The sequence below is a fragment of the Oreochromis aureus genome, linkage group 3, assembly GCF_013358895.1.
Source record: "Oreochromis aureus strain Israel breed Guangdong linkage group 3, ZZ_aureus, whole genome shotgun sequence".
NCBI lineage: Eukaryota > Metazoa > Chordata > Actinopteri > Cichliformes > Cichlidae > Oreochromis > Oreochromis aureus.
The window spans coordinates 48713509-48741254 of NC_052944.1; the positions used below are offsets into that span (position 1 = coordinate 48713509).

The following is a 27746-nucleotide window of genomic DNA, read 5'->3' on the forward strand; positions in this document are numbered from 1 at the left end:
ATATATAATTAATATGGAAACAAGTTTTATATAACCAGTTTAGAAAAGATGACAAAATCTAGAAAATAATTCCCAGTAATGGAGAACACATGTTGACATTGCTCCATAAACCTTAAATGAATAAAGTTTAAAAAAAAAAAAGGCAGCAAGGATTAGCGGCTTTTACTCTGTTGCAAAACAGAACCACAAATCCTGTCATACCTGCTCTGACTAATATTTACAGTCTAGACGTTGTATATGTCTTCCCTTCCTTTCTCCTCCCTCCTTTCAGCCTCTTTTATTCAACACCTTGCTCTCCTAAGTCACTCTGCTCTCTGTCTTCTTTCTGTCTACCTTCTTTTCCCTTCCTTGCATCGGTGGTCATGTCTTGGAGTTCGCCCTTCATTTTCCTGCTCTTCCTCCTCAAAGTTCAGAGCGTGGACTTAATTAACGGTGAGTACAAGTAAAGTGATCTTAATCTTAAGAACTTAAGCCGTAGGATGTAAATGTTTAGGATTAAAAATAAAATATACAGTAAATGCAAATTTGGCAACTGGATCTATTTTTTAGTATCTTGTCTTCAGGGCAGCTTTGCAACAAACCAAAGACAAAAGAAAACACACCTCAGTCCTGTCATCATGAAATATGCAGCACACTGACAGATCAAATAGCAGCACACACACCTTGATACAAAACAGAGCTGTTGACCTTGGTGTAGATAAGGTAGAGGTTCACCATTGAGTACTGAATCCGGCCTTAAATTGTAAATATATCTGCATTAGGAGGCTGAATGAGTTCATGGAGCTGCAATTTAAAACCTAACCCTCTGAATTTCAACTCATAGTAATTATGTTACTCAAAACCTGAACCCTATGTTTTGGATAAAAGCAGAAAAAGACTTTCTTCACAAAAGAAAGTGTAAATAGTGCTTTCCTATTGACTTTTCCCAGCCAAAAGAAAAAAGTGTCTACCATGTATTCAGTATTTCTCCACCTGTGATGACTCAGGAGACTCTTAGAAACCTGCAAAGTGCAACAAATGTACTTCCAGTTATAATGCAATACTTTCAAAGTTGTGCTACATTATCGCAATAAAACAAAACAAAAAAAGATAGTTTTTGTTAAATTGACAAGCCTTTTACTCCACTCTGTTAGCTCGGTCCATCTCCTCTCTGACGGGTTTTGCGGTTCCAGAGATCGACGGTTCAGCTGTGGATGCGACCTGCAGGATTTTCTTTGATCCTACACCTGACACTCCCACCGAGATAACCAGAAACTCCCCCATCACCAGGAAGGTGATGTATTAGATATATTAAGAAGTAGCACCTTGACAGATTAGCTGTAGCCTACTTAAAAAGTTTTTGTTACAGTTAAACTTAATCTCTTATCTTTGTATTACAGCAGCAGGTAGCCACTACAACTAAAAAGCCAGCTGTCAAGCCGCCACTAAAGAAACCACAGACCAAAGATGCTGGAGTACCAGTGAGGATACAGCCAGCTGCTGCGAGACCAATCCCTAACAGTCAATCCAACGCTGCCCTCAGAATCCTTTATTACTTACTGGCCAATAGACAAGGACAAATAGGACGTTTACAGATGGCATCACGCAGTGCCAAGTCATCAGCAACCTGGAAAGCAGGTTCATTTTCTTCAGAGGACTCAAGTGATGAATCTTAAAATCATACCATGACCATGCTTTGAACCTGATTTTCTGTTACAGATTTGTGAATGTTTTTCTTTTGTGCGTGTTTTAAACTTTTCCTACCACATCTACCAGCTAGTACAGTAGTTGTTGTACCTAGCTGTTATAACAGGGGTGTTTTGGGGATGTTTTAGTTACTGTATGATACTGTTCTTAGCTTAGGTTTAGTTACCAAATCACAACCCATCCCTTATTTTATCTTTAAAGGTTCTTTTACTTTGATCTCATAAAAAATAAAACAACAACACTAATGTAATGAATTCATTTAAGCAGTGATTCAAAATATATTTACAAACCGTTTATTTGCCACTTTAAAAGGTTTATCGTAATTAAACAGAAAAACAAGTTACAATGATATACATTGTCTATCTCTTTGAAAAAATGTTCAAAGTTTACTGTTTTGTTGCTGTATTTTCAACAGTATTTGGTTATTTGACAAATCACTCAATCTAAATCTGGTTACAAAAGCAAAATCCAGATAAATAAACCTTTAGAATGGACAATAACATAAATGTACATATGTACATAAATAAGAGTACATTTCATGTTTGCTTCAGTGTGTTTCAGTGCTGTTATGTCCACGCTGCTGTGGTTCTGATGGTAGATGGGATGGTTGTTTGACTTTCCGCTGGTTTGTGGCAGCTCCTTTTTGTTTTCCTGAGAACACAGGACACGACTCATTTGACTTTCCCCTCCGTTTTTCAGTTTTTGTATAATTGATAACTGTTTAGTTCATTTATTGAATAAACTATGTGTTATGCTAACCAACAAAAGCTCTCGAATTAAAACTCTGTGTTAGGCAGACACAATCTGTACTTGCAAGTCACTGAGCAGAGGCTGTAGGACTTTAAAGAAACCTTCGACTCAAACACAACAATAATGGTCAGAATAATATTTGCCAACAAAATGGAATGTGCAGATGAATATGCAAGTGATTAGGTGAGAGTACTGGGCATCCCTAGACAGAGATCCCCAAAGTTGTTAGCTAAATATCCAGTTAAGGAGATAATCTCTGCAACTGGTTAAAAAATAAGTGATTATTGAAAATCTTGCACTTTTTACCCCAACGCATATTGTTTGGTGTGTACCCTTAGACCACTGAAACTTTACAAAGGAGATGGATAATGCAAGGTAGCATGTCCCATAGACGTACCACAGACTTACAAAGTGGAAAGACATCAAGTTGAAACAAAGCAAACTACTCTCTTGCAAGGTAACTGGACTTTTTAAACCCCAGTTAGTCCAAAATGGGGCTGTTGCTCACACTTCACATACAGCTTGGAAACTGGACTACTGGGTCAAATTGAGCTGGCATCATCACCATTAGCGCGCTGAAAACTGTTACCATGTGTGAATACCTTCTCTTCGTACCTAAATCTGGGAAATGTATGTGTGACTTAGTTTTGGAAACATCGCTGCTATTCTGGAGGCAGTCAGATACAAAGGAGTGTTCACAGATTGGACTCCTCTCTGGCTCCTGAAAGGACAAAGATGTTATTTTCAAATATTTTTTTTAATCTTCTGATTATGCTGTAAAGAAAGTTGTTACCTGGAAGGTGAGTAATTCTTTAACATGACTTGATGGAAACTGTTGGGTTTTTTGGGTATAAATGCCACCATGATGTCTTGGCTTATCTAAAGTCCTGTAAAAACAAAAAGACAAAACCCTTGTACCAAACCAGGCAAGGTCTGAATGAAAAGAATCAAAAAGGTTCCCTTTAGACAGCATGAAGCCCGTTTCATAGATAAGCAGGACTCAAAACACCTGACAGGCCTAACTAATTTCGGTCTAATAATGAAGAAACTGCCACATAACCATACCAGTGTTTTACAAAACACAGTACTATTTGGTTATGATACCTCAGGGTGGGGGTCCTTGGATGGGAACTTGCCCCTAGGATATAATGATTACTGATGGCCGGGCCATGGGTTTTGATGACTAAGGAGTTGACAAGAGGTGTGGAGGATGAAGGGAGGAGGACAGGAGTGGAGGATGGTGGATGAGGGGGTGGGGAAGAACAAGAGACACTCAGATCAAGCTCAGTAAGGTCTGCACCATCCTCGTTGTGAAGGACAGAGCTTCTTGTCAAAGCTTTGTGGTGTAGAGTTTCTGTAGACGTGACTGAAGTCACATCTGGGACACTGGATATACTGGCTTTGTCTTTTCTTTCATTCACCTTTCTTGTGGATCTCGTGTGGTCTCTGAAAGATCCAGACTTTGTTTTAGATTCTCCAACCAAGTATTTGGAGTGAGGAACTTTCCAGTCTTTTATGTCAGATTCAAAGTCACTGCTGTTGTTCTGTTTGTCATTACCTGAAGACACATTTGAGGTTTGAGTTACTGATGACTTGGCTGTTGCACTAATGGGCACAGTGAGAGCTACATCTTCTTGGTTCTCTTTATTCAAGACATTCAGTGTTGTCCTAAGACCAGCCCCTATTAATGTGTTTTCAGTTGAAGTTGTGGCTTCTGTGGAGGTCTTAGGTTTGGAAGTGCTCTGCTGATGAAGGCAGCAAGGTTCAGAAGATTCAGGATGTACCTTGTAGTCTGCAGCAGAAGAATGGGATATGTGCAGGTCCACCTTGGTGTCTTTATCTTCTCTATGGTTATTGTGCTGTGGAAGCAGGTTTGAGGATGATCCAGTTTCGGACTTTGGATTTAATAATTCTTTAGGTACAACCATAGTACTGTGGGGAGGTTTGATCTCAGTAAAAACTGTGAAAGACTGTATTGGAAGATCTGAGGTATGACTTTTTGATGTGTGCAAAGATGAGTTGTTCATTTTTGAGGTAGACACAGACGGCTTGAGGTTTAATAGTAGGACTTCTGGACATCCAGATGTCTTTTTTTCTTCTGAATCAGCTGTTCGGTCAGTATGACTATTGGTCTCATACTGTTTGGTGATAGACAGTGTGGTATGGACCTCAATGTGATGATTGCTTCCCAATTTAGGGGATTTTATTGGCAAGTCTCTATTGGACCAATCAGTGGCTGATTCCACAGAAAGTTTTGGAGTCAAGCAGAAATTTAGATGGTCAGCAGTTGATTGTTTCAACAACTGGGGAACTTTTTTGATCGTTTTATACATTTTTTGCTCAAAATCCTGGCTTGGTTCCAATTTATACAGTGTTGAGCTCTCTGGGGTATTTTTCTCAGTCTTACCTGACGCTGTATTGTCAGAGCTATTGCCGTGCATGTCTTTTATAATTCTCATAGAGTCTTCCCTTATATCTGCAGATAGCACTCGCTCATGTTTTGGTTTTGCTACTGTGCTGTTCGCGACGTCCAGGTTGGCTACAGTCTTGGTGGTCTCTGATGTATCAAAAGTAAGGGTTCTAGTTATCTTTGGAATCTCTGATTCTTTCTTCAAGTCTACACCAGCAGCTTTGCCTGCTTTACTTTTCAAAGCCATGGGAGATTGAGCTGCATTGTGGATAACCTTGCTGCCTCCTTTGGATTGTTTAGTGGAGATTAAAGGTTCTGACTGACGAGTGGTTTTAGACAACTTCAGAGGCTGTTTTCCCTTTACTTTCTCCATCTTTTCCTTGTTGACTTTTTCATCCATGTCTTCAGGTTGTTTCTTGTCCTTGCCTCTACAGTTTTTCTCATCCCTTTCATTCTTTCTTGAGTTTTTGGTTATTTTGGGAAAGGTAGAGTTCTCTCTGTGGTCTTTTTGGATCTTAGAATTTAGCTCGTCCAAAAATCTAAATGCACAGAGAAAGGCAGGTTAGTAATTCTAATTTAGTGGATACTCATCAGCCCAAATGTTAATTTTCAAATCACGCTATCAGTGCTGTTCTTGCTCACATGTATTTCAAGGTGTACCAGCATCAAGAGTATCTAAAACAAAATGGTACCTGATGTGGAAGGAGTCTTGTGTAAACAGTGGATGCTCTAACAGCTCCGAACACTGAGCCCGTCTTTCTGGATCTATCTCTAGACACTCCTGAGAAAAAAAAAGGAAACCAAAGGTATTACTGATATGTTTTACCCTGAAACTGACTCAAACAAACAGAGATAAATGCTTTCAGAAGTCCAAAAGTTATCAAGCAAGAAATAAAGATGCATGTGAATGCCACAGATGCTGGCATTCACATGTCTCCAAACTTTTCTAAATCTAAATATTTTTCTTTTCCTGTAAACCCCCACACAGCCTTTTAGTTGTCACGTCCCATGAACTGATACATCCACAATATGTTACAGCAACTGATAAGACCATATGAACAGAATTTTTAAAAAGTAATTTTTAATATACTGAGATTAAAATAAACTGTACCTGTGCCAGATCCAGGCTAATAGGTGTGATTGTAGGGAAACGCTGCTGGAGAGTGACTCTGTCCGAACATTCGGGCAGTGTAACTCCTGAAAATACAGGATTTCTGTAGAACAGCTCCTGGTGATGACTTGTAAGGTTACCTATAGCAGAGAAAAAGAGAGTCCAGTTAGGATGGGGAAGAGGAAAGACAATGTGCTAACGTTGTGTGAAGAGCTTACCAAAGCACCGGATGATCTGATATATTTGGTCAAGGTCTGAGTCTCCAGGAAACAGAGGCTGACCTGTTAACATCTCTAATAATACACACCCCAAAGCCCACACATCTACAGGTCTACACACACAAACACAAACATATGTTAATATTTCTAATCAACAAACACCCTATAGCACAGCTAATTTCAGCAAGGTTAGGACACAGATACTTACTTGCCATACTTAATGTCTCCCACCAGCAGTTCGGGGGCTCTGTACCATCGAGTGGCCACATAGTCAGTGAGAAGGCTGCCCTCACTGGTCGATGCAACGGTGCGGGCAAAGCCAAAATCACACAGCTTAACCACGCCCTCCTGAGAGATGAGGATGTTCTCTGGTTTGATGTCACGGTGGATGATCTGGAAATGAAAAGAACGAACGAGCATCATGTGGTATATTGCAGTCTTTACTCATTGAAAGCCTGCTAGGAGTAACTTATCAAGCTCTTTTCTAAAGTGATTGGTTTCTCTCCTGTTTCAGGACTGCTTATAGAACAAAATGACTGGGACGTTAGTGTGGGTGTTCTTTTGCTATACAGCTAACTTATCTATATTTAATCATTTATCCTCACATTTTGCTGATGGCAGAAGGACGCAGCCCTTAGGATCTGGTACAGGTACTGTCGGCATGTGTTCACCTCCAGCCCGCTTGGGTTTTGCTGCAGATCATCAAGAAGTGTCCGGTCCACAAACTCAAATACCAGATACCAGCGGCGGCGGCGCTTCCACACTTCTAGGAGGTTCACAAGGTTGTCGTGTCGCAGTTGCTTAAAGTTTATAAAGATAAGTGTGGTTACTCTGTGAATGCATACAGTACTGAGCTTAGTATTGATGGTGTGAGTGTTTTTGGGTCACCGAAACTGTGTAGGCCCAAAAAACCCAAAGGACCCCAACTTTTTCATGATATTCAAATGTTTAAAGATACACTTGTTGACAAAACAAGCTTTTAGAAATAAGGACCGATTTCCTTTCACTGTGACTGGCTCAACATCAGACAAACAACCCTCTTAGCAACCGTAGGCTTTATATACTGACCTGTAGAAGCTGTAAATCCAATGTCAGATTACTGTAAACCTACTAAACTATTCATGGGTTTAGTCAACACTAATATATTAAGGGGATAAATTCGTATTTTCCCTTTAGATTTTAATAATCTGTTGGGTTCCTCTCATAGTGACTTTTGAGGTTGGTTGTCTTTTGGTCGTTATTGTAAGTGTCTTTACTCAGGTTTCACTTAATGACTGAATGAGTGGTAGGCTGATGGATTAATTGACAGGTACCCTGAGTAGCTTGATCTCCCTGTGGGCGATCTTCTTCACCGTCTTGTCATCATCAGAGTCCATGAATTTCTTGATGGCAACAAGGCGACCAGTATCACGATGACGGCACTTAAGCACCGTGCCGTAACTGCCCTCCCCAACTGGACCCAGAGATTCATAACGCTCCATCGGCCTCTTATCCCAGAGGGAAAAAGGAATAAGTTGGATTTTGAAACCAATTTGTATGTTTGGTTTTCATCAGTATAATTGAAAATGTATCTTAAAGCACTATTTGTCTTTTCAAGTTTACATTCACTTACATGCCTGTAGAAGACAAAGCCGTATCAAATTACAGAAAGGGCAATATAATATGAAAGAAACAACAACATAAAACACAGAAAAATATGCAATTTAACCTAAAATATGACCCAGAACAAAATAATTACAGTACTTTAACATAGAAAAAAATCTGTATCAGTTTAGTAAAAAAAAAAAAACAAACAGAAAAAAAGTAGCTGTCAAATAATGACAGAGTACAGACAGTAGTAAAATATTATCACAGTCAAAGTCATGAATGTCTTTATTAAACCTACACACTAATGGAGAACTTCATAGTGTTTTATTAGTTCTTTCAATTAAACAAATTATCTATATAACCTATATACGTGAGAGTACCTCATGCAGGAAAAAGTCCCCTCTAACTCTTGCACTGTCATACACACCTACATGATTATTATTATCAGTCATGTATTAACGTAATATATTTTCACTAGGGCTAAATGTCTCACCAGTTATTAACATACTGACAATATGGAGACGTTTCTGGCACATATTAATAATTTTAATGGTTAAATCAAAACCGATTTTATGTCATTTTTAAGCACTTATTATCTTTTCCTGTTCTTATCTCTTGTTTTATTTTAGGAAAGTATTTATTTGGCTATTTTGTTATTATTTTATGTATATTCTATCTTTTTTGTTTACTTGTTTGTCTTCATACATGTCTATATGTGATATTAAAGCTGTAAAATAATATACGTTTAGTGTAAAGTATGAATTTTGCGAATGCCTCATAATCATCCGAGAATAAACAGACACATTAAAAAAATATTTCAGAAGTACGACAAGAGCATGACACAGACAACAAACAGCGGCAGTTACGTTAGACACACACTCACACCACAAGCTGACCTTACACGGATCTCCTTTTATCGCTTTAATGTGCGCGTTGAGTTCCTGGTACTCACAGTAAACGCCGTTTCTCTGATGAGCGTAACGTGTTGTTGTCACAAGAGAAGACAACTTGACTCCGTGTCCGTGTGTTTGTCACCATGGTAACGCTGTGGTCTGTCAGTGCTGAAGTCCCCCGCCCCCCCGAACATATATATGAGCTTAATGTCGCTTTAAGTGTGTATTTAATTCACATTTTAGGAATTTAAATAAGCGGAATTCATCGTTAAATGTTATTTTGGGTATGGATAGCTTCATGTTTTCACAAACTTTACTAAAGTCCTTATAAACTGAAGAAACCTTAAAGCACACAAATTCTCGGGCAAGTTCTGTCCTTTTCAACGATCTCTAATCTGAGGTGTATATTAAGATAAGATAAGGATAATATAAGACTTTATTGATTCCTACGGGGAAATTTTTGCGTCACCTCAGCTCAGGTACAGATATCAGAAGAAAAAGACATAAAATACAAACAAGTAAAAAATAAGTACGATTCTGTACAACGGTAGCATACACAGTATGTGATTATGGATATGGTTGTGGAAATATGCAAGGCATAAACTATATAGCTTAACATAACTACCACTACAATATTAGAGATAAAGCTCTTGATACATTTATGTAATGCTTAGACAAAGTTTCAGGAAGATTAGTCCACTTGTCTATGATCATGAATGAACTTTCAAATCTACAAATATATACATGATTGTGTGATTTGTATAAAATATCGGTAATAAAGAGGTTGACACCCACAGTGTCCTCGGAAATTATTATGCAATGCTTGGTCAAGATTGGGGCACTGGTCTAGGGAGATAGGAAACATATGTGCTAACATTTTTATATTATGATACCAATTTTATTTTATTGTTCTGCTTCAAATTTTAAATAAATGAAGCACTCTCTTATTCATTGGGTCACTCAAGCCTAATATACACAACTGCATACACATACTATTGATATATTTGTGCTATTAGACTTTCATGTGTGGTTCATGTGCGCAGACATTCCTTCAAATTCAAAGCAAACACGGAACAGCATAGATCACTTCAGTCTTCATATGTATTCCTGGCCGATGTGCATTTAGTAAAATACATCACAGAAGCATTAGAGCCTTATAAAAATATGTATTTACAAAGACAGAATACAATATATTTACATCCATGACAACAATAAACAAACAGTTTGGAGTCCAGCAATATAGTAATATGTGTGTGCTAGTCTTGATTTTCTGCCAGTTTTCTGATTTCCTCCAGCAGTTCAGAGAAAGATGGCCGACCGTCAGCCTTCTGCACAACCACCGAAGATAATAGTAGATGAACAGAAGAAACAGAGAACGATGTCATGTAGTTATTAACAGAAGGTGTAGAAACATGATACCATCAAAATATCAAAATACAAAATGTTTAATACCTCGTGCCAGCAGCGGTACATAATGGCGTACAGTGGTTGTGAGGCACGTTGTGGTCGGTAGAGCCGGATTCCCCTGGTGATGTCAGTAACTACTTCCACATTTGATCGGTTTTCAAATGGAGTCCGACCCTCAGAGAATATCTCCCACATTACCACACCTGGAAACACATAGCCACATATGCTACTGTTAACTAATATATATATATATATATATATATATATATATATATATATATATATATATATATATATATATATATATATATATATATATATATATATATATATACACACACACACACATATATATATATATATATATATATATATATATTTTACAGAGAAAAAGAGATTAAGAAGAAAAGAGAAGCTGCAACCTATTTAAAACTATTCAACAATCACTCAGCAGCTATATTCACTGCAGTCCTTCCATTTGTGTTTACATATTTCAGTTTTCAGAAGTATTAGCAGCTTATAAAGTACCAGCAGCATGGGTTGCTGGCACTGGTGTATTTGGCCTGTGTTTCCTCACCGAAGGACCAGATGTCAGACTTGCTGCTGTATTTACTGTAGTGGAGAACTTCAGGGGGAGACCACTTCACTGGGAACTTAGCTCCATTTGAACTGGTGTACTGATTGTCTAGAACGTATCTGGAAAACATGGATGAAAAAAGTAAATATAACTAGAGAACAGATGGTAGGAGTAGTTATTCACCATGCTTTAGACTCTATCGGTAGTCTGCATAACAAATGTGGTTAAAACAAAAAAACCAAACATACCTGGTCATTCCAAAGTCGCTGACTTTCACCACGTTGTGCTCATTAACCAGACAATTCCTGGCTGCCTGGATATGGAAAAAATAATTATAAACCAAATATTTAGCTGGAACAGATTATCAACTAGACTGTGTGGCAAAGAGTTTTATCTTTTTTATTTGAGCATTTGAGTTATTTTAGCTTTAGGTTGAGCAGCACAAGTTAATGAAATTTGCATTTTGAATCCCGTCCTTCTTTTCTTCTGTTTTAGCCAACCAAATCACATATCTTAGTAATTTATATTGTATTTTACCTAAATTTAGCAATTTATTATTTATTTGTAATTTCTAGTTAATCTCTCTTGAAGATATATTTTTTATTATATTCTTAAATATTATATTCTTATAAATGCACCATGGGGGCTTGGGGTATTTTGGTACGCTGTATACTGTGTATATTGTTGTATTGACAATAAAGACCTTGAATCTGAATGTGAAGATGTCAAAGATGCATTATAGGGGAGTCTGTACAAAATCATTAACAGGTTAAAATCTTACAAAAAATATACCATGATTTCATAGACTGTTACTCATGTTATAAAGAATTACTGTGTTGGCTCACCAGGTCTCTGTGGATGAAACTATGTGCCTCCAGGTAATCCATCCCTTCACACACATCCTGACACATGGACAGAAGCCACGACTCCAGTAGAGCTTTGCCCCTTTGCCGCAGGAAGTTCAGCAGGCAGCCATTTTCCATGAACTCAGCTACGATCAGCAGGGGGCGCTGCTGCAAACAAACGCCATACAGCTGCACAAGCTTCGGATGGCACAACCTCCTGGAAGAGAGATCAGTAACAAAATGTTTTTAAGGAGCTCTTTAACTGCTCTTCCTTTTCCCATATCCGGATCATCCTGATATCCTTACATCATGACTTTGGCCTCCTCGATAAAGTCCTCTTCATACATGGCTCCCTCCCTGATGGCCTTGATGGCCACTCTTTGCTGTCCCCTCCACTTGCCAAACCTCACCACGCCAAACTGACCGCTACCCAGCTCCTTCATGAAGGTCAGCTCACTGGGATTGATCTCCCACTTTTCTAGAAGAAAAAAAACAAGAACAAGATAAAGTGAGTAAAGAGAAAAGTGAGGGCATCTCAAAACCACTTGCTCTATGAGACCTAAAAACCAACCAGTATAGAAGGAAAAGAATAAATATAAGTTGGGAATGGTAGTAGCTGCTGTTCATGAAAACTGCTAATTCTTAAAAACAACAACAACAAAAAAACGTTTAGTTATATTATTTAGTTAAATATTTAGATTGCTTTTTATTTTTCTAACTTTGGATTCACTTTCCTATTGCTTATAATCATTACATTTATTCAAGAATAAATTCAAAAATAGAGAACACACCCACATTTAGTCTATGATTACAAACCCACGACTTAAGACTTACAGTCTATAGACTGCAAGCGCATAAATAAATTAATAATATAATTGCAATATGCCTTGGGAAATGAAAGAGGAATAAATTCTGATATAAAGCAACACATCATCTACATATAGACATTATATTCTAATCTGTATCTGTATCTTTTTTTTTTTTTCAAATCAGGCTCCAATAATGATAATATTTTCATTTTTTTGTTTACGTATTTACTTTGCTGTATATTAGATGTAGATCTGACCATATCTACTTGCTTCTCATTCCCGTCCCTGTTAAGGAAGTATTTGCATAAATTTATACAACCAGTTTCTGAATGACCTAATTCTGCCCACATTTTAAAACTCAACTTGACTGCTAGCCAATTTGATAGAAAGAAGATTGCGATTGCATTTAAGCTAATTAAAGCTGTTTATATATTTCCACTGTTATGTGGAAATATATTACTTTGCAGAACTTGAAGATTGAGTTTCAAGCTGTAGTAGTTCATCATATTCTTTCAGTAAGAAGTACAACTATTCATTGACTGATCATCCCGCTTTAACCTTAGCTTTCATCAGGGTGATGAAGGCTACAGGCCAAGCACTACAGGTTACAAGGGCAAAATGTGTGAAAGCCTCCAAAATTGCTGAAATTCTGTTGGCGCTTCAGTGTCTTTAGAATTTTGATCTTCTACATGACTAAAGAGCCAATATAGATAGAAACATAGATATAAATATGAGTATCTTAACTGCAAGTCATGCAAAGCTATTCTTGCAAAGTCCCAGAATAAAAAATGTGCAAATGAGGAAATGAGTATAATAGCAAACCCTTTCAATGGCTCAGTAAGAACTATAGTTGACGTGTTTCTCCACCTCTAATTTTAGCAGGTATTTTTGACAAGTACTACAGAGGATCTGTAAGTGTTCATATATTCATACCTGAGCTGAATCCTGCAGTGGCAGGGACACACCTTCCCATTGGTCCAACTGGATATCGCAACCTGGCCACTAGACCTGCACAAAACACGCAAATAAACATATCAACTGCAGTAAAACTGACAGTGTTGTGTTCACAAACAACAGGTATGTGCTTACGTACCTGCTGCGTTGTGTTCATGGTAGTGTATAACCTCAGGTATGGAGCTGAAAATGTGTTTTTCAGCTAAGTAGTATTGCCCGGTGTCAGTTATTTTAATCTGGTAATGCCTAACATCACCACTGGAACTACAGACAAAGAAACAGAAGAATTTATCAGTTTATAGGTTAAGTGGTACTTTGTTTGTGATTTTTAGTCAGTGTATGTTTTGTCTTTGTCAGACAGTCTAAGACAGGGGTGGGCAATCTCAGTCCACGAGGGCCGGTGTCCCTGCAGGTTTTAGATGTGTCCTTGAACCAACACAGCTGATTTAAATGGCTAAATTAGCTCCTCAACATGTCCTGAAGTTCTCCACAGGCCTGGTAACGAAATAATCATGTGATTCAGGTGTGTTGACCCAAGGTGAGATCTAAAACCTGCAGGGACACCGGCCCTCGTGGACTGAGATTGCCCACCCCTGGTCTAAGATTTAACCCTTCAGGTTACATGAGTCACCTTATTGTTTTAGTGTAAACAGAGACAGTGTAGACTCCCTTTCGACTAGACTCCCGCACCACAAATCCCCCCTCTTTGTCCTGGAAGAAAAGAAGAAATAATAATTATTTATTTGAATAATCCATTAATCCTTTATTTTTTGACTAACATAATGTGTCTCAATTTGGATTCTTCTTTTAGTTCACTTTTTGTGCCTTGAAAAAACAACATTTGTAATGTTAGGCTATTTAACATTGAATTATCTAGTAAGTAGTGTGGTTTACTATGTGGTACAGACAGCCTAAGATATTGTTCCAGTTTTGAAGAGCAAAGTTGTAGTTTTGTTTTATCAGGCTGGTACTTGCACAGGTTATCACACGTACGTCTCATCGGAGACAGTTTGCTAACCAAACTTTCCATCATTAGCTGACAATGGGATGCTCCACCCTCTTGACCAAATATGGTCATGTTTATCTCCAACACTCTAATGATTACATTTCAAAATTTTGCTTATAATACTGAGTGTGTGTATGAAAGCATCCAGTCTGAGTCTGGTCTAAAATAATCAGTCAGATACAGGTTTTCACATTTGATAAGCTAAAAAAAACCCCCCAAAACCTCCAAAACATTTGCCAGGAATAATTCCAAAAACAGCAGTTATCTAAGTAGTAGTATTTCTAAACACTGCTGAAAAACACTGACTAGAGAGTGAGGTAAAAAGTTCAGAGAATGGTTGATTTATATCATATTCATTGATTCAGGCCATGTCAGCAGACATGCATGCTTCACTGCTACCATTGTTTTTGCTCCACTTAGAGCATATTTAAATAGGTGCATAAATACCTCTTGTCTTAGCAGCTGCTCTGCTTCCGTCCTAGTGATGTTCTTGCAATACCACCTACAGGATGGATAACGAGAATTTAAATGATTGTTTTTGTGATTCTGAAATGACTAAAAACAAAACCAAAAAGAAAAAAAAGAAAGCAAAAGTCAAAAATGTGGAAAATATGTAAGACTTACGCGTTTGCCTCGATTTTATTTTTCTCTGTCACATAGTTACTGGGGATGAAGCCTTTATTACTGATAGAAACAGAGTAGGAAGAAAAAACATTGATAATCTAGAATCTTTAAGATGTTTTAAGAAATAAATATTAAAAAATTAGTTCTAGATTGAAAAATGTATTTAAATTTCAAAATGAAAATTTATTGGGTGTATTTCATACATCGCATTAACGCGGCAAATCTCCGTTATCGAGTTAGCACGGATCGCCCCGTGCGTGGAGTTGCACGGCGTCAATGTGTTAGCACGGTTAGCTGGTTGACGCATTAGCGCCGTACAGCCCCATGTACGGGGCAATCTGGTGATTTGCCGCGTAAATGCGTCATTTAACAAGATTAACGCTGACAGCACTAAATATTTGTTATTTATAACATATTGTATTATCACAAAAACAAAAAAAAAAAACATATGTTTGTGTCCAGAAAACTTCACATTTCCATAATAAAGCAATATTTATTTGTTTTACTGATCAACCACAATCCCACCATAATTGCTCTATGATATCTTATATCAGCAGTAATATTGCTCCAAATACTCTTGTTGAAACAAACACAAACACTGAAATTTAAATTTAAATTACCCATGCTTGTCCTGCGCCCGCCACCACAGCTGGTCTTGCTTGTGCAGTATGATGTACTCCTCCCCCTGTGGTCACAACACAAAACATTAACAAACCTCTGCAGTTTATTTTTGTGCGTCTATGTGCTTGCACGTGTGTGTATACCTGTTTGAGTGTGAGGTCAGTGTCTTCCTTGGCGGTGAAGTCGTACATGGCCACGACACTCAAGAGGCCCTCGCCTTCACCATCCTCGCCCTCGGGAGGGGGGAGGGGGAGCTTTCTCCTTGACCTCTCGACCTGCAACTGAAACAAAAACTAAAGATTAATTCATAGAAATGAATGAAACATTGAAACACACAGAAGCAAACCCATTTGACCTACCCGGGTGGGTTGTCCTGAATACCGTCGGTTTGGGAAACAAAGGGAGGTTCTGCTCTCCAGCTCCACACGAGTGCTGAACTCCCTGGAATCAACCAATCAATCAGTCAGTCTATATGCCACATATGTTTTTTTATTTTTACCCAAATCGATTTAGTTCACTTTAGTTTCATTTATATAGCACCAAATCACAAAAATAGTTGCCTTGAGGTGCTTTATATTTTAAGGTAAAGACCCTGCAATGAAACCAGCGGTGACCATTTTAAAAATGCAGATTTGAGGCAGCCTTTATTTCACGTGCCTTGGTCTGTGTGTCAGTCTGTGTTAGTCCCGTTTTATTTTGAAAGGTGGGTTTAATTCTACTTCCCCTGCCTCGTTATTTTGTTTTTGGTGCCACCTCCTGTTTTTCCCAGCATTTTATTAAATCAGTCATATCATTACTTATTGCTTTGATCCATATTTGTTTGTTTTGGACTCTTAAAAACCCCACCTGGTCTGAACAGCACAGCAGCAGCAGATGATTGACCGGATGGAGTGATCTGAAGAAAGAAACAAACAAGAAAAGAGTTGAATTAGTGAACAAATTGTAAACATAATGGAACTGTGGATATGTTAATTTATTTTCATGAAGTGTCATATTTAAAGGAAAAAACTGAAACAATGAATCATGAAGCACAACACATGCAGATGCTTCCACACAGGCACTGTGGGTTCCTCAGGGCTCTATTCCTGGCCCAATATACTTCTTCTTCTTTTAATCTAAATTAATCAAAGACATAACATTGCTTCAACACTGCAGGTTAATATGGCCACCTGGTATCAAACAGTTCCAGTAGCCTTGATAAACTGCCCTGAAGCATTCCAACCTAATGAATCTAATGGATTTGTTCATCGTCTTTTGACTGCTCCCTTTAAGAAATGCTAATCCCTAGCATACCTACTAGCTCCATCTTTACCATCCTTTCTCCAATATATCCACTATCCCTCCTCTGCATGTGTCCAAATCATCTCAACTCTGTCTCTCCAACTTAACTTGATGTATTAGTTATTCCTCTAAATAAAAATCTACGGTCTTGGCCTACAATAAGCTAGGTTCATTGACCAGGCCATTGATTGGCCTCTTACGATCAAAAGAATTTCCATAATTATATCACTCTTATCTGCTACAACAAGGTTATACACACATTTATTCTTTCATGCTTTGACTATTAGAGTACTTTTACCTCTTACATCCAGAAACCTAATTAGGAAGTCAAGGTGGATTCACTTTTGAAATTTTATGTATGATACAAGACCCCAAATGTTTTAAAATCCTCTAGTTTCTGAGACCAGGCTTTTTTATTATGAAGGAGTTAATATCCATTGGTTGTTTGGCTGTCCTTTCAATTTACATTTAGGTAACAAAATCCCTAAAGATACCATTTAAAATTGGTTCTTTGCTAAGAACCTATTTTAATGACATGTATTTGAACTTAATATCAAATACATTTTAAGTGGAACGTAATTTTCCACTTCTGTTCACTCATGACTAAGACACGCACAACGAGATTCAGAGATATCTTAAATTTCATGCGGTTTGACAACTGAGCAGTCAACGCTCACAGGCTTTTAGGGGTGTTTGGATGACGTTTGTAGCCCAGTTACATAAAATACACTGATCTCTGTGTGGATGAGGAGGAGTTTCAGGCCACACATCTTGTCTAAAACAGCTAAGTATGTCATAGAAATCTACTGGAAAAGCGAGGCCTAAACCACAATTAGTGATATTGGAGCACTTCAGACCGTCAATCACAGATACGGTGTAGACATGATAAATGCGTCACCTTTATTTTTGTTGCTTAAACTTGAGAGTTGAATGACTTTGAAAAAGTTTTACTGCTAGCAGGAGCTTTAGTCAAAAAACACTGCTCATCTTAGCGTGTTGTCTGCATGCAGACATCCGTAAAAGCAGTGACGGAAATTGTGGTCAATGGCTTTCATCTGATGGCCGTGATGCTCTCAATACGATATGCTGCATGAAGGTGATTATAAGAGTAAGTGCAGGATGTGATCACACTGTCAGTTCGCACGGTCAGACAATCAAAAGAGAGAGAGAGAGAGAGAGAAGGGTGCATTAGTGAGAGCTGAGTGTTGCTAAAAACCACAGAGCCAGAGAGGTGGTTTGGTCTGCAGAGTTAGTGGAAAAAGAACAGTGTGGTCAGATGAGTCATCTTTCACCAAAATTTGCAATAAGTGAACAAGCGCACATGAGGGGAACACGATAAAGGGCCGAATGCTGGACCCTTATGTGTGGTGTCCACACATAAGGGTGCGCTGCAGGAAGAGGTCAAATTATAACACGAGTTGATGCATCAATGCAGGGTTGCAATGGTTTCTATTTCTCACCACTCTCTGCAGTTTAAAAAACCCAGAGATATTGATTAATGAATGCATGACTCCTTCCACCTCAACCTCAATTAAGTACAACACTGAAATGCATCTTTATTGTATTTATTTCTAATTTGGGGTCATATACTAAATATACTGTTACAAATATATACTGCTACTCGGTTTCTGTCAGTCCACTCTGCGCTCTGTATGATGTCACACAGAGTAAATATCCCTAATATGGCTGTGGTGGTTGCAAGAGGCAACCAATCAGAATAAAACTGTATTGAAGGGGAAGGAGCTAAAAAGCTTGTTTCACACACAGGATGACCTGAGAGGAATCACCAAGGCCCAGTTTAAGACAAATAAGGATAATTTAGATATTTTAAATATGCAAAGTTACTCTAGTGCAGGGATGTCCAACTCCAGGCTTCAAGGGCCGGTGTCCTGCAAGTTTTAGATGTGTCCTTGATCCAACACAGCTGATTTAAATGGCTAAATGACCTCCTCAACATGTTTTGAAGTTCTCCAGAGGCCTGGTAATGAACTAATCATTTGATTCAGGTGTGTTGTCCCATATCTAAAACCTGCAGGACACTTGAGGCCTGGAGTTGGACACCCCTGCTCTTGTGGAATCCAATACTACAAATCCAGAGTGATCACAATGGTCCATTTTAATAAATATACTAATATAATGAGAAGCTGGATTGGACCGGTCTCTTCTGGGGATCCTTGGGGATCAGGACTTTCCGACCTTTGGTTTTCCATTTCAGATGAGTGTCTCATCTGTCGGCAGCTGGTTTATTTGTGCTGCGGATGCTTATGATGTGCAGTCAGCTTCTTCAGCCAGTAGGTCTGAATCATGTCAGGGCCTGGTGTTGTCCAACTCTTCATACAGGAGACTCTTTCCTGGATGCCTGCCCCTGTGATGGTTACTAGATCCTTTTCAGGAAGGTTGTTCTCATATTCTTCCCCTGCAACTGAGAGTACACCTCGGATGCTTCAGTGGAGAACTGCTGGTTAATTGGGCTGCCTCTACCTCTTCAGGTAGGTGAAGTCTTTGCTTGGAAGTTTCCAAGGCCTCAGGTATGGGCAGCTTGCTGTACTTCTTAGGCGCCCCTTTCGTCATCACACTTCAGCAGCTATGATAACTGGCTTGATATTAGCCTCTAGTGTCCTTCATGGAGGGTACTGCTCTTTGTGGCTGTTCATCTTATAGCAGTCATCAGTGCTGCTGTGGTCTAGATAAGCTGGTTGGTTTCAGTGACGATCACAGTAGGGAGTGTCTATAATGAGGCATTCACATCTTCTCGTTGTCTGTCTGTCTGTCTGTCACAAGGCGGGAGTTCGTCTTGTAATCGGAAGGTTGCCGGTTCGAGCCCCGGCTTGGACAGTCTCGGTCGTTGTGTCCTTGGGCAAGACACTTCACCCGTTGCCTACTGGTGGTGGTCAGAGGGCCCGGTGGCGCCAGTGTCCGGCAGCCTCGCGTCTGTCAGTGCGCCCCAGGGTGGCTGTGGCTACAATGTAGCTTGCCATCACCAGTGTGTGAATGGGTGCATGACTGAATTTGTAAAGCGCTTTGGGGTCCTACACAAATACAGACCATTTACCTTCTATCTATCTAACTAAAACCGAATAAAACTAAAGGTTAATTTTGTGTTATCATTTTTTATTGTCATTATTTAAATAACTATTTACCTTAATTAAATCATTTGAATTTTTATTTCAAACTGAACAGATTAGACTTTTCCCTCCAGACGCAGCTTCTTCTTGAGCTTTGGTCATTTCTTGATATTAAGTTCAAATACATGTTAATTTTCTCTCTGTGGTTTTGTGTAGGAGGTCTTTGTCATGAAGTGGGGTTTCCTGTGAGCCTGTGTGCGCATGTGTGTGTGTGTGTGTGTGCGTGTGTGTGTTTATGTGGGCCAGCAGCAGCAGACAGGTGTGTCTGTGTGTGATGGCTGCATTCCTTCCTGTACTACTTCATGTGTTTGAGAGAAAAAAAAAAGAGACACTCAAAGGCAAAATGCTCAAAGTGTCACGTGATTTTAACTGTAACTGCCAAATGCATATGTGGCATGTCCCATCATGCTTTGCATGTGCATTCCCTGCAGTAGAACTTAGGGACTGATGAACTCTTCTGGTGGTTTGTGGTGAACCAACACCCTAATAACAACCGGTCTCTCAGGTTTCTATCAGCTGGGGCCCTAAGAAACCTCAACTTTTGGATAAATAAAAGTTAAATGATTTTTATTTTTAAATAAAATTCAAGGAAAACAATGCAACTTCACAGACATTCTGAAACTTTTTTACTCTTTTACATTTTTCCTCCCACTGGTGCACAATGTCATAATTAGAGAGTACAGTTTTATATCCTAAATCCTGTTTAATTTTTAGTACGTTTGGGTACTGCCTGTTATGTTTTAGAGGACGATCAGGCTATTGGGAGTGGAATCTGCCCAGCCCAGCAGCCACCGCCAGTCCAAATCTCATCAGACTGGCAGTCAAATCTAATTGAGGATGTGGTCCCAGCTGGGGAATATTTATTTAAAGGTTTACCTGTAAAGAAAAAGTAGGATGTATGATGGCTTTAGACGAAGGCTGCAGTCAAATAGCTCAAAAAATGACCTCTTCTATATCTGATCACAAATGGAAAATGTCACAAGGTCGAGGAAAGGTGTGAAGGAGAATTCACGACTCCTCAACAGTGTGATCATTTATGTAGCTGACATATTTCTTCCGGATCATAAAATACTTATCTTGGATTATTTATCGGTAAAATCATGTCACTTCCCTATCATGTTGTGATAATAAATAAACAGGCATAAATGGGCTGTAAGGTAAAAAGGAAGTGTGTGCCATACCTATCCTTTCCCCTCATATTTTCACTTCCTGCTGGAAAGATGATCCAGTGTAACCTCTACCTTTATTCAGGTTTTCTGTCACTAAAGTGACTTTTGACTGTAATACAGCAGCTGTTAAACTGTGGACTCAGATCAGAGGTCATCCAAATGACTGTGGCTGTGGGGAATGGATGTGAATAATTAATGGATCCAAAACGTCCTCTGCTCCACTAACCGGACGTTCTGTTGCAGGGAATCCCCACATTCATTCATTTATTACTGTATCACATTAGATATTAACCAAATGTTTCCTAATTGTTTATCATTATGAATGATGGGATGAAATCATCTCTTTTCTCTTCATAATGTTTCAGTGTATCCTCTAAGCTATGCACCTTTCCTAAGTATTTACAGAAATCAAACAGGTCTTAATATGGCTGGCATGCGGATACTTCCATTTCAAGTCACTTAGTTAGGAAGTTCCCTAAAACAAACTGACTCTCTGACTATAGCCTTTGTGTCAACATGATTGTTGGCTCTTCTGCACATGAGTCTGTAGAAGCTGATTTCCTCCCAAGATGACTTTCTCCCTCCTGGATGGCACCTTTACTTGGCTTTGATTGTGTTGGTGCTATCTATACTTTAAAGCTCACGTGATTTGGCTTATTCTCTTTGAGCAACAGAGAATTGGTGCAGTACCGTATACCTCTTTGTCCACAGACCACATTCTGATTTCTGTTTCAGTCCATGGCTTTCAATCTCTCCTGATTTTGGCTGGTCAAAAGAAGTCACACAGTACTGAGGTGTTACAAAACATCTTAACGATGGCCTCAGTTATACACACCAGGCAGTGACACCCCGACCTCCTTGACCTGGTTAGTAAGGCATTCCTTGAGGTTATTGGCTTTTATTAGATGAAAGCAGTCATCAGATGTCTTGATGCATTCTCAATCATCCAGGAAAGTAAATCTCCAAAAGTTGATTCTGTTCATCTGGACGTAGCGTTTTGTGGGAGAAACGTTTCGTCACTCATCCAAGTGACTTCTTCAGTCTCAGCTGACTGCAGGTTTCCCCAAACCTTATAAACAGTACATTTGCATAATGACTGAAACCAGCCCACTGAAGGAACAATGGGCTGTGAGGTCAGTTCCTTAATCATAATTATGCAAATTCCCATGAACATTGATCAACAATCACTGACCAAAACCCACTGATCAAAGAACACTGATCAATGGCCATGAGTACCATTCACAGAGAGTTGGGGAATGGCTGCAATCACAGCATTGTAAGATGGTGACAGATGTACCCTTAGGCCCCTCCTCGATTCAGAGATGGTCTTTCCTTTTCACGTAAATGGCCTCCTTGACTCCGCGCTCAAACCAGCGTTCTTCCCTGTCCAGGATGTGTACATCCTCATCGTTGAAAGAGTGTCCACTGGCCTGTAGGTGTAAATAAACTGCAGAGTCCTGGCCTGATGAGGTTGCTCTTCTGTGTTGTGCCATCCGCTTCGCTAGAGGTTGTTTGGTTTCCCCGATGTATAAATCCTGGCAATCCTCCTGGCACTTAACAGCGTACACTATGTTACTCTGTTTGTGTCGGGGACCCGATCCTTGGGTGGACCAGTTTTTGGCGCAGCGTATTTTGGGGTTTAAAAGCCACAGAGACCCGGTGTTTAGAAAAATGCGTCTCAACTGTTCCGATACTCCTGACACATATGGGATCACTACAGGTTTTCGCCTGGGCAGCGGTTGTCCTTCTCTCCTGGATCGGCTGGAGCTTTCTTTAGGTGCCTTCCCAGCTTTGACAAAAGTCCAGCTGGGATAACCACATTTACTCAGGGCCTTCTTGATGTGCTGTTCTTCTGCCTCCTTGTGTTTGCTTTGGTCGCTAGCAGATTGCTAGAGTCATCCATAGACTGCATGGAAAAAAGCAACTTGTGTGCAACCATTTTTGCCGTTCAGTAACAAAACTCAAAAAGGTTTTATGCACACTGAAGAAAGTTAGACTTCAGAGCAAATTTGTGCCCAGACTTACAATAGATTTGTATTTTAGATTAGTTTATATTTTAATTTCATTGTTGTTTTTATGTTTTTACTTTTTTTGTTTTAATTCAGTTTAAAAAATCACAGATTTTTAGTTTAGTGGTACCATATGAAACTCGGTTATGACTTATCAGTCCAATCAACACACTTCAAGTATTTTGATTAAGGCAAATGATTTCCAGTTTGCCTCAGATTGTGTGTAGTTTCACTACCGCTTGGCAATTAGTTGGAAAGTGTTTGCAGACAAACTGGCATCTTACATGCAAACTATGAGTGACCGCAGCTACCTGCTAGCAACCACAATAAATGTAAGGAGGATATTGGTGCAGTACCCTATACCTCTTTGCTGCCAGGTTCGCCTAGAGACTTGCAGCAACTTCCCGTAGGTGCTACGTGGCAACTGGTCAGGGAATACACAGTTTTAATGAGGTATCTGTTATTTCTAAGATTTGTATAACTGATGCTAAGTGCAAAAACCAGTGGACATAGGTCCAGATATGGCATTAACATAAGCCATGCATAATGTGATTCGGACCTTTGACACCTTTGGTTAATAGTAAATAATCTGGTAGGATGCTTCATGCATAACAATGAAAATCTGCTTTTAGTCATTTAAGGCAGCCTCTGATTGCCACATGTTCTTAAAATGCTTGTCAATTTATTTCCCTGCACACAGTACAGCAGGGTGAGTAACATTACTCAATAGAACACACTGAAACAGTGCATTTCCACAGTAGATGAGAAGATTTTAAATGAACGGCTACTAAAAACATTATGTTCAGGTACTACATTGTTTTGAGTAACTGCTTTACCAAGCGGTAAAATAAGCACTTATACTAGAATACAAGTCATAATCTTCCTTTAAAAGTAACAGTCAAAGGTTTCAGAGTGTATATATAGAGTACCTGAAGTGAAAGCTGTGGATTTTTGTTCATACGTTTTGGGCTTCTGATTCCTGTTTTCTGTGGTTATTCTGAGGATATTAACTCTAATATTTCCTTTCGGGTGAAAAATGAAGCCAACACTGAAGTTGGCTTCATGAGGCTGGTTCCAGACTTCTATGTTCAACTGCTGAAAAGAAACATGTTTATGGCCTGCTATGAAGTAAGTAAGTCCTCTCCATAATAACTTTTTGTTTTTGTAACTCATCTTGGCGTTATACTGGTGAGGCCTAAAGTTATTCTTTAACAGAGATGCTGTTGATTGCTTAGCATGCTGACACAGACAGCTGTAGCTGCTAGCTCTCTGCTAGGCCTCTCCTCTGCTAAACTGGAATTGCAAACTTGTTCTGAAGTGAAACTCTCATCAACGTCAGCTGCAAATCAGTGCTTAAAGCAAATATTAGCATGCTAACACAATTTATTAAGATGGTGAACATGGTAAACGTTAACTGACAGCATATTAGCATTACTTTTGTCAACATGTTACACTAACATATAGCAAAAGCCTGAACTAGCTCTACTTGGGTTCTGCTCAGATTTAAAGGCCAATATGAGTGTACCTTCCTGTCTGGGTAACTGCACCCTTGTGCCATGTGAGAAACAGAACTGAAACTTTACATTAGAAGGCAAAATGCTCCTTTCTGCTCAGCACACCCGAGGTGTTACTTTGCATACAGGTGTCTCTGCCTCTGCTTAGCTTTCGGTCGACATTTTCACATTGTCCTTAGCTCAAGGGTTTATGCATAATAAATGTGACAAACGTTTCAAGCCAAAACAAGGTTTAACGGTTTAACGGTAGATGCTTCAGGCTAAAAAAAATACACCTTTTCTGGATGTGCACACAGATTTTCAAACACGTAAACCAAGCCACAGTGTTTTTGTGTTGTTGTGTTTGGGTTTTGTTTGTCAAATCAGTGGCTCTCAAACCACTGCAGCGGTGGTGTGGACGAGTGGCGGTAAAAGCAAAACTAAGTTGAATTAATTTGAATTAAGGAGGGAAATTACTTTATTTGGTTAAAAATCAAGCTTTACTACTAAGGACTACTAAAAAACTGTCAGTGGGGGGGACACCAGAAACAGTCAGAGAACTGACTCAAATAAACAACAAATCAGAACAAAACCTAAAAATCACCCCAGTTCAGACTTTGTGGACATTCTGCGTTTTAAAAGTAGAAACATTCAAGAGTCACTTGAGGCGGTAAGAACGTGAGCTACATAACTGTTTATCTGAGGCGCTGTGACATAAGCAAGAATTATTTTCAAGTAAAACTCGTGTAAAGCTACTCTAGTCCAGCCTAAGAAGAAAACTTTGGAGCGGACACCCCTGAACATGGCATTAAAAGAGTATAAAGAGCCACAGTTGAGTCTTTGTTGTGTTTTCTCATGTGATGAAGTGACATTTCAAGCCAAACTGCCATTTTGGAGTCCCCTTTAACTGCCTGACTGCCACAGCTTCAGAGATCAAGGAACATCAAAAACTCTCAGAAAACGTTCATAACCTTGAAGTTACTTCAGGTCTAAAGTGAAGGGAACCTATGGCGGTGTTAAGTCCGGTCGTTTGTTAGATGACGTTTTAACGGCCTCGGGTTCATTGCACGCCACATATTTAGTCACCATTTACTCACATTTTCTCCTATAACGCTCAGTATCTCATCCTTAGCAATGCAAATGTTGGCTTTTTTGTTAGTTTGCTGCGTCCTGCTCCAGTTTCAAAAGAAAGAATAAGCGAGGTTTGTACTTATGTTCGTAAATTACTTACTTGAGTGAATCATGACTGTCTTTTTCTTTTGTCTTCCACCTCTCTTCTTTTTTGTCTCCCTCCTCCTGCTTTCACTCTTCTTCTATCTCCTCATCTGCGCCACTTATTCTTCTTCAGTTTTTTAGGTCAGCTCAGTTTAATTTCTTTCTGCAACCATCGGTGCGGAGCTGATAGGACGCCACAGGTGGGAAACCTTCGAATAGTTGAGCGACAAGGGTGCGGAGACAGAGTGAGGTAGAAAGAAAGACGGAGACACAGGCAGGCAGGTGGGTGGAGGAAGTAGAGTAGGTGAAGAAGAGAAGAGAAAAGAATGAAGATATGGGCACAAGAAAAGGGAGGAGGACAGTTGCCTTGCTGCCGTTGCTGCTTACGCTTGTTTTTGAGTCTGCTTTTGGCCACATGAATCAAGATTTAAATGTCTGAACACAGAGCATTTATATTTACAGTGTTTACAGAAAAAGAGAGAGGGCGAGAGAGAGTGGGAGAAAGATGAAGACAAAGATACAGAAAGGAAGTGAAAGAATGACGTGAATGAAACCACAAAGCATCCGTCTATGTGAATATCTCCAGGAAGAGTGCACACACACACACACACACACACACACACACACACACACACACACACACACACACAGTAAGGCTCATAATGCAAAAACAGGGCTCGTATTCTATCCTCCGCTAAGCTGCTGTTACCTTCAGAGCTGATTGAAAATCTGGTCCTTTGACTCAAGCTGCACTTTTTATTTTTGTGTTATTTCTTTAGCAAAGATTTATTAAAACAGGAATGATGTTGTTTTGACATTAATATTTGACCCTGTGTTACTCACACAGGTTTTCCATTTGTCCCGATTGACCTCACTCAGGCTTCAGCTCAGCCACAGCTCCACCCTTTTTCATAATTGTTGGCCACATCTGGTCCACAGAAGACTCACCTATCCCTCTAAATGAGCTGTGCCAGAGGTAGCCCAATTGTGGGGAAGGAAGCTCAGAGTACAAGGTCACTGTATGTGATTAGAGGATCATAAAGTCATAAATTCTTTCTGTGACTTGAAAGTGTCCGATCCAGTCATTCCTTTAGTGTAAAATAAAAGAATATAAAAAAATATTTTATGGGGTAGAGGTATGTCCAGTGTAGAGTAGATAACTGTCAGAGTTTTGTTTTAGACTGAGTAGTTTAAGCACTGGGGTAATATCATCCAAAGCTGTAATTTCCTCCTAACAAAGGTCAGGAAAATGTTATTTCAGATGCCTTGTTGGAGTACTTTCCCCTTTCTGGTACCAGCTCTATAAAGGTTAGCGCCACATCCCATTTCTTCTTGGTGTTTCTTGTTTGTAGCTTCAGTGTGATTGGCTGAGTGAAATAGATGAAAGATAAATGTAGCAGAGCTGCTAAAATTAGCTGACTCAAAACAACGCGGTACACACACAGCTGACCAATACCTACATATTGTGGTCACGTTGATCTTTAATCTTGTTCACAACTGAGGATAGATGCAGCAAGGCTGTACCCGGTCATTGTGACAACAAGAGTTGAGTGTCAAAGCAAAACTCTCGATTTACTGCTTGACCTACGTCTTTACCCTACCTATGGTCACAAGCTCCAGTAATGACTGAAAGAATGAGGCTGTGAATATAAGCAGCAGAAATAATCTTTGTCCAAATGGTGACTGGGCTGTCCCCTATGGAACGCCAGGACTGCCATAATGAATTAATTAAATACACCATCCATAGTCCCCGAACCATTACTCATCCAAATCGAAATGAGCCACGAGGTGGTTGGTGCATGTGACTAGGAAGCTTCTTGGATGCCTCCTAGGTGAAGGCATGTCCTACATGGAGACAGCCCGGGGCAGATGGGAGACATTGTTCTCAGTAGTTCAGGACTTTGTAGTCTTGAGTGTATGAAAAAAGTGAGCTAGACTTGTCTAGATTCATGAAAA

General features: G+C 39.3%; 2 protein-coding genes across 9 annotated transcripts; both read right to left on the reverse strand.

Moving 5' to 3' along the window:
* Positions 1-1956: 1956 nt before the first annotated feature.
* LOC116319345 (cyclin-dependent kinase-like 2) lies at positions 1957-8779 on the reverse strand. 8 transcript variants are annotated; one of them, XM_039610465.1, is made up of 11 exons: positions 8664-8749; positions 7489-7662; positions 6781-6975; positions 6384-6568; positions 6176-6288; positions 5958-6097; positions 5539-5627; positions 3541-5385; positions 3230-3323; positions 3052-3157; positions 1957-2337 (listed from the first exon to the last, which is right to left on the reverse strand). In XM_039610465.1, exons 2-11 carry the CDS (start codon positions 7654-7656, stop codon positions 2234-2236), a joined length of 3039 nt encoding a protein of 1012 aa, XP_039466399.1. In that variant the 5' UTR covers positions 7657-7662; positions 8664-8749; the 3' UTR covers positions 1957-2233. The 8 variants fall into 8 exon arrangements, 6 of the variants coding, with proteins under 6 accessions (XP_039466399.1, XP_031594499.1, XP_039466400.1 ...); XM_031738639.2 differs by having other exon boundaries at positions 8659-8734; XM_039610466.1 differs by having other exon boundaries at positions 7489-7660; positions 8715-8730.
* A 1026-nt stretch (positions 8780-9805) lies between these two features.
* Positions 9806-26235, reverse strand: txk (TXK tyrosine kinase). Its single transcript, XM_031738641.2, has 16 exons — positions 25807-26235; positions 16345-16393; positions 15858-15939; positions 15642-15779; positions 15498-15562; positions 14878-14937; positions 14701-14755; positions 13879-13958; positions 13387-13511; positions 13227-13301; positions 11791-11962; positions 11485-11701; positions 10888-10952; positions 10640-10758; positions 10108-10265; positions 9806-9983 (listed from the first exon to the last, which is right to left on the reverse strand). Exons 1-16 carry the CDS (start codon positions 25817-25819, stop codon positions 9912-9914), a joined length of 1545 nt encoding a protein of 514 aa, XP_031594501.2. The 5' UTR covers positions 25820-26235; the 3' UTR covers positions 9806-9911.
* Positions 26236-27746: the final 1511 nt, after the last annotated feature.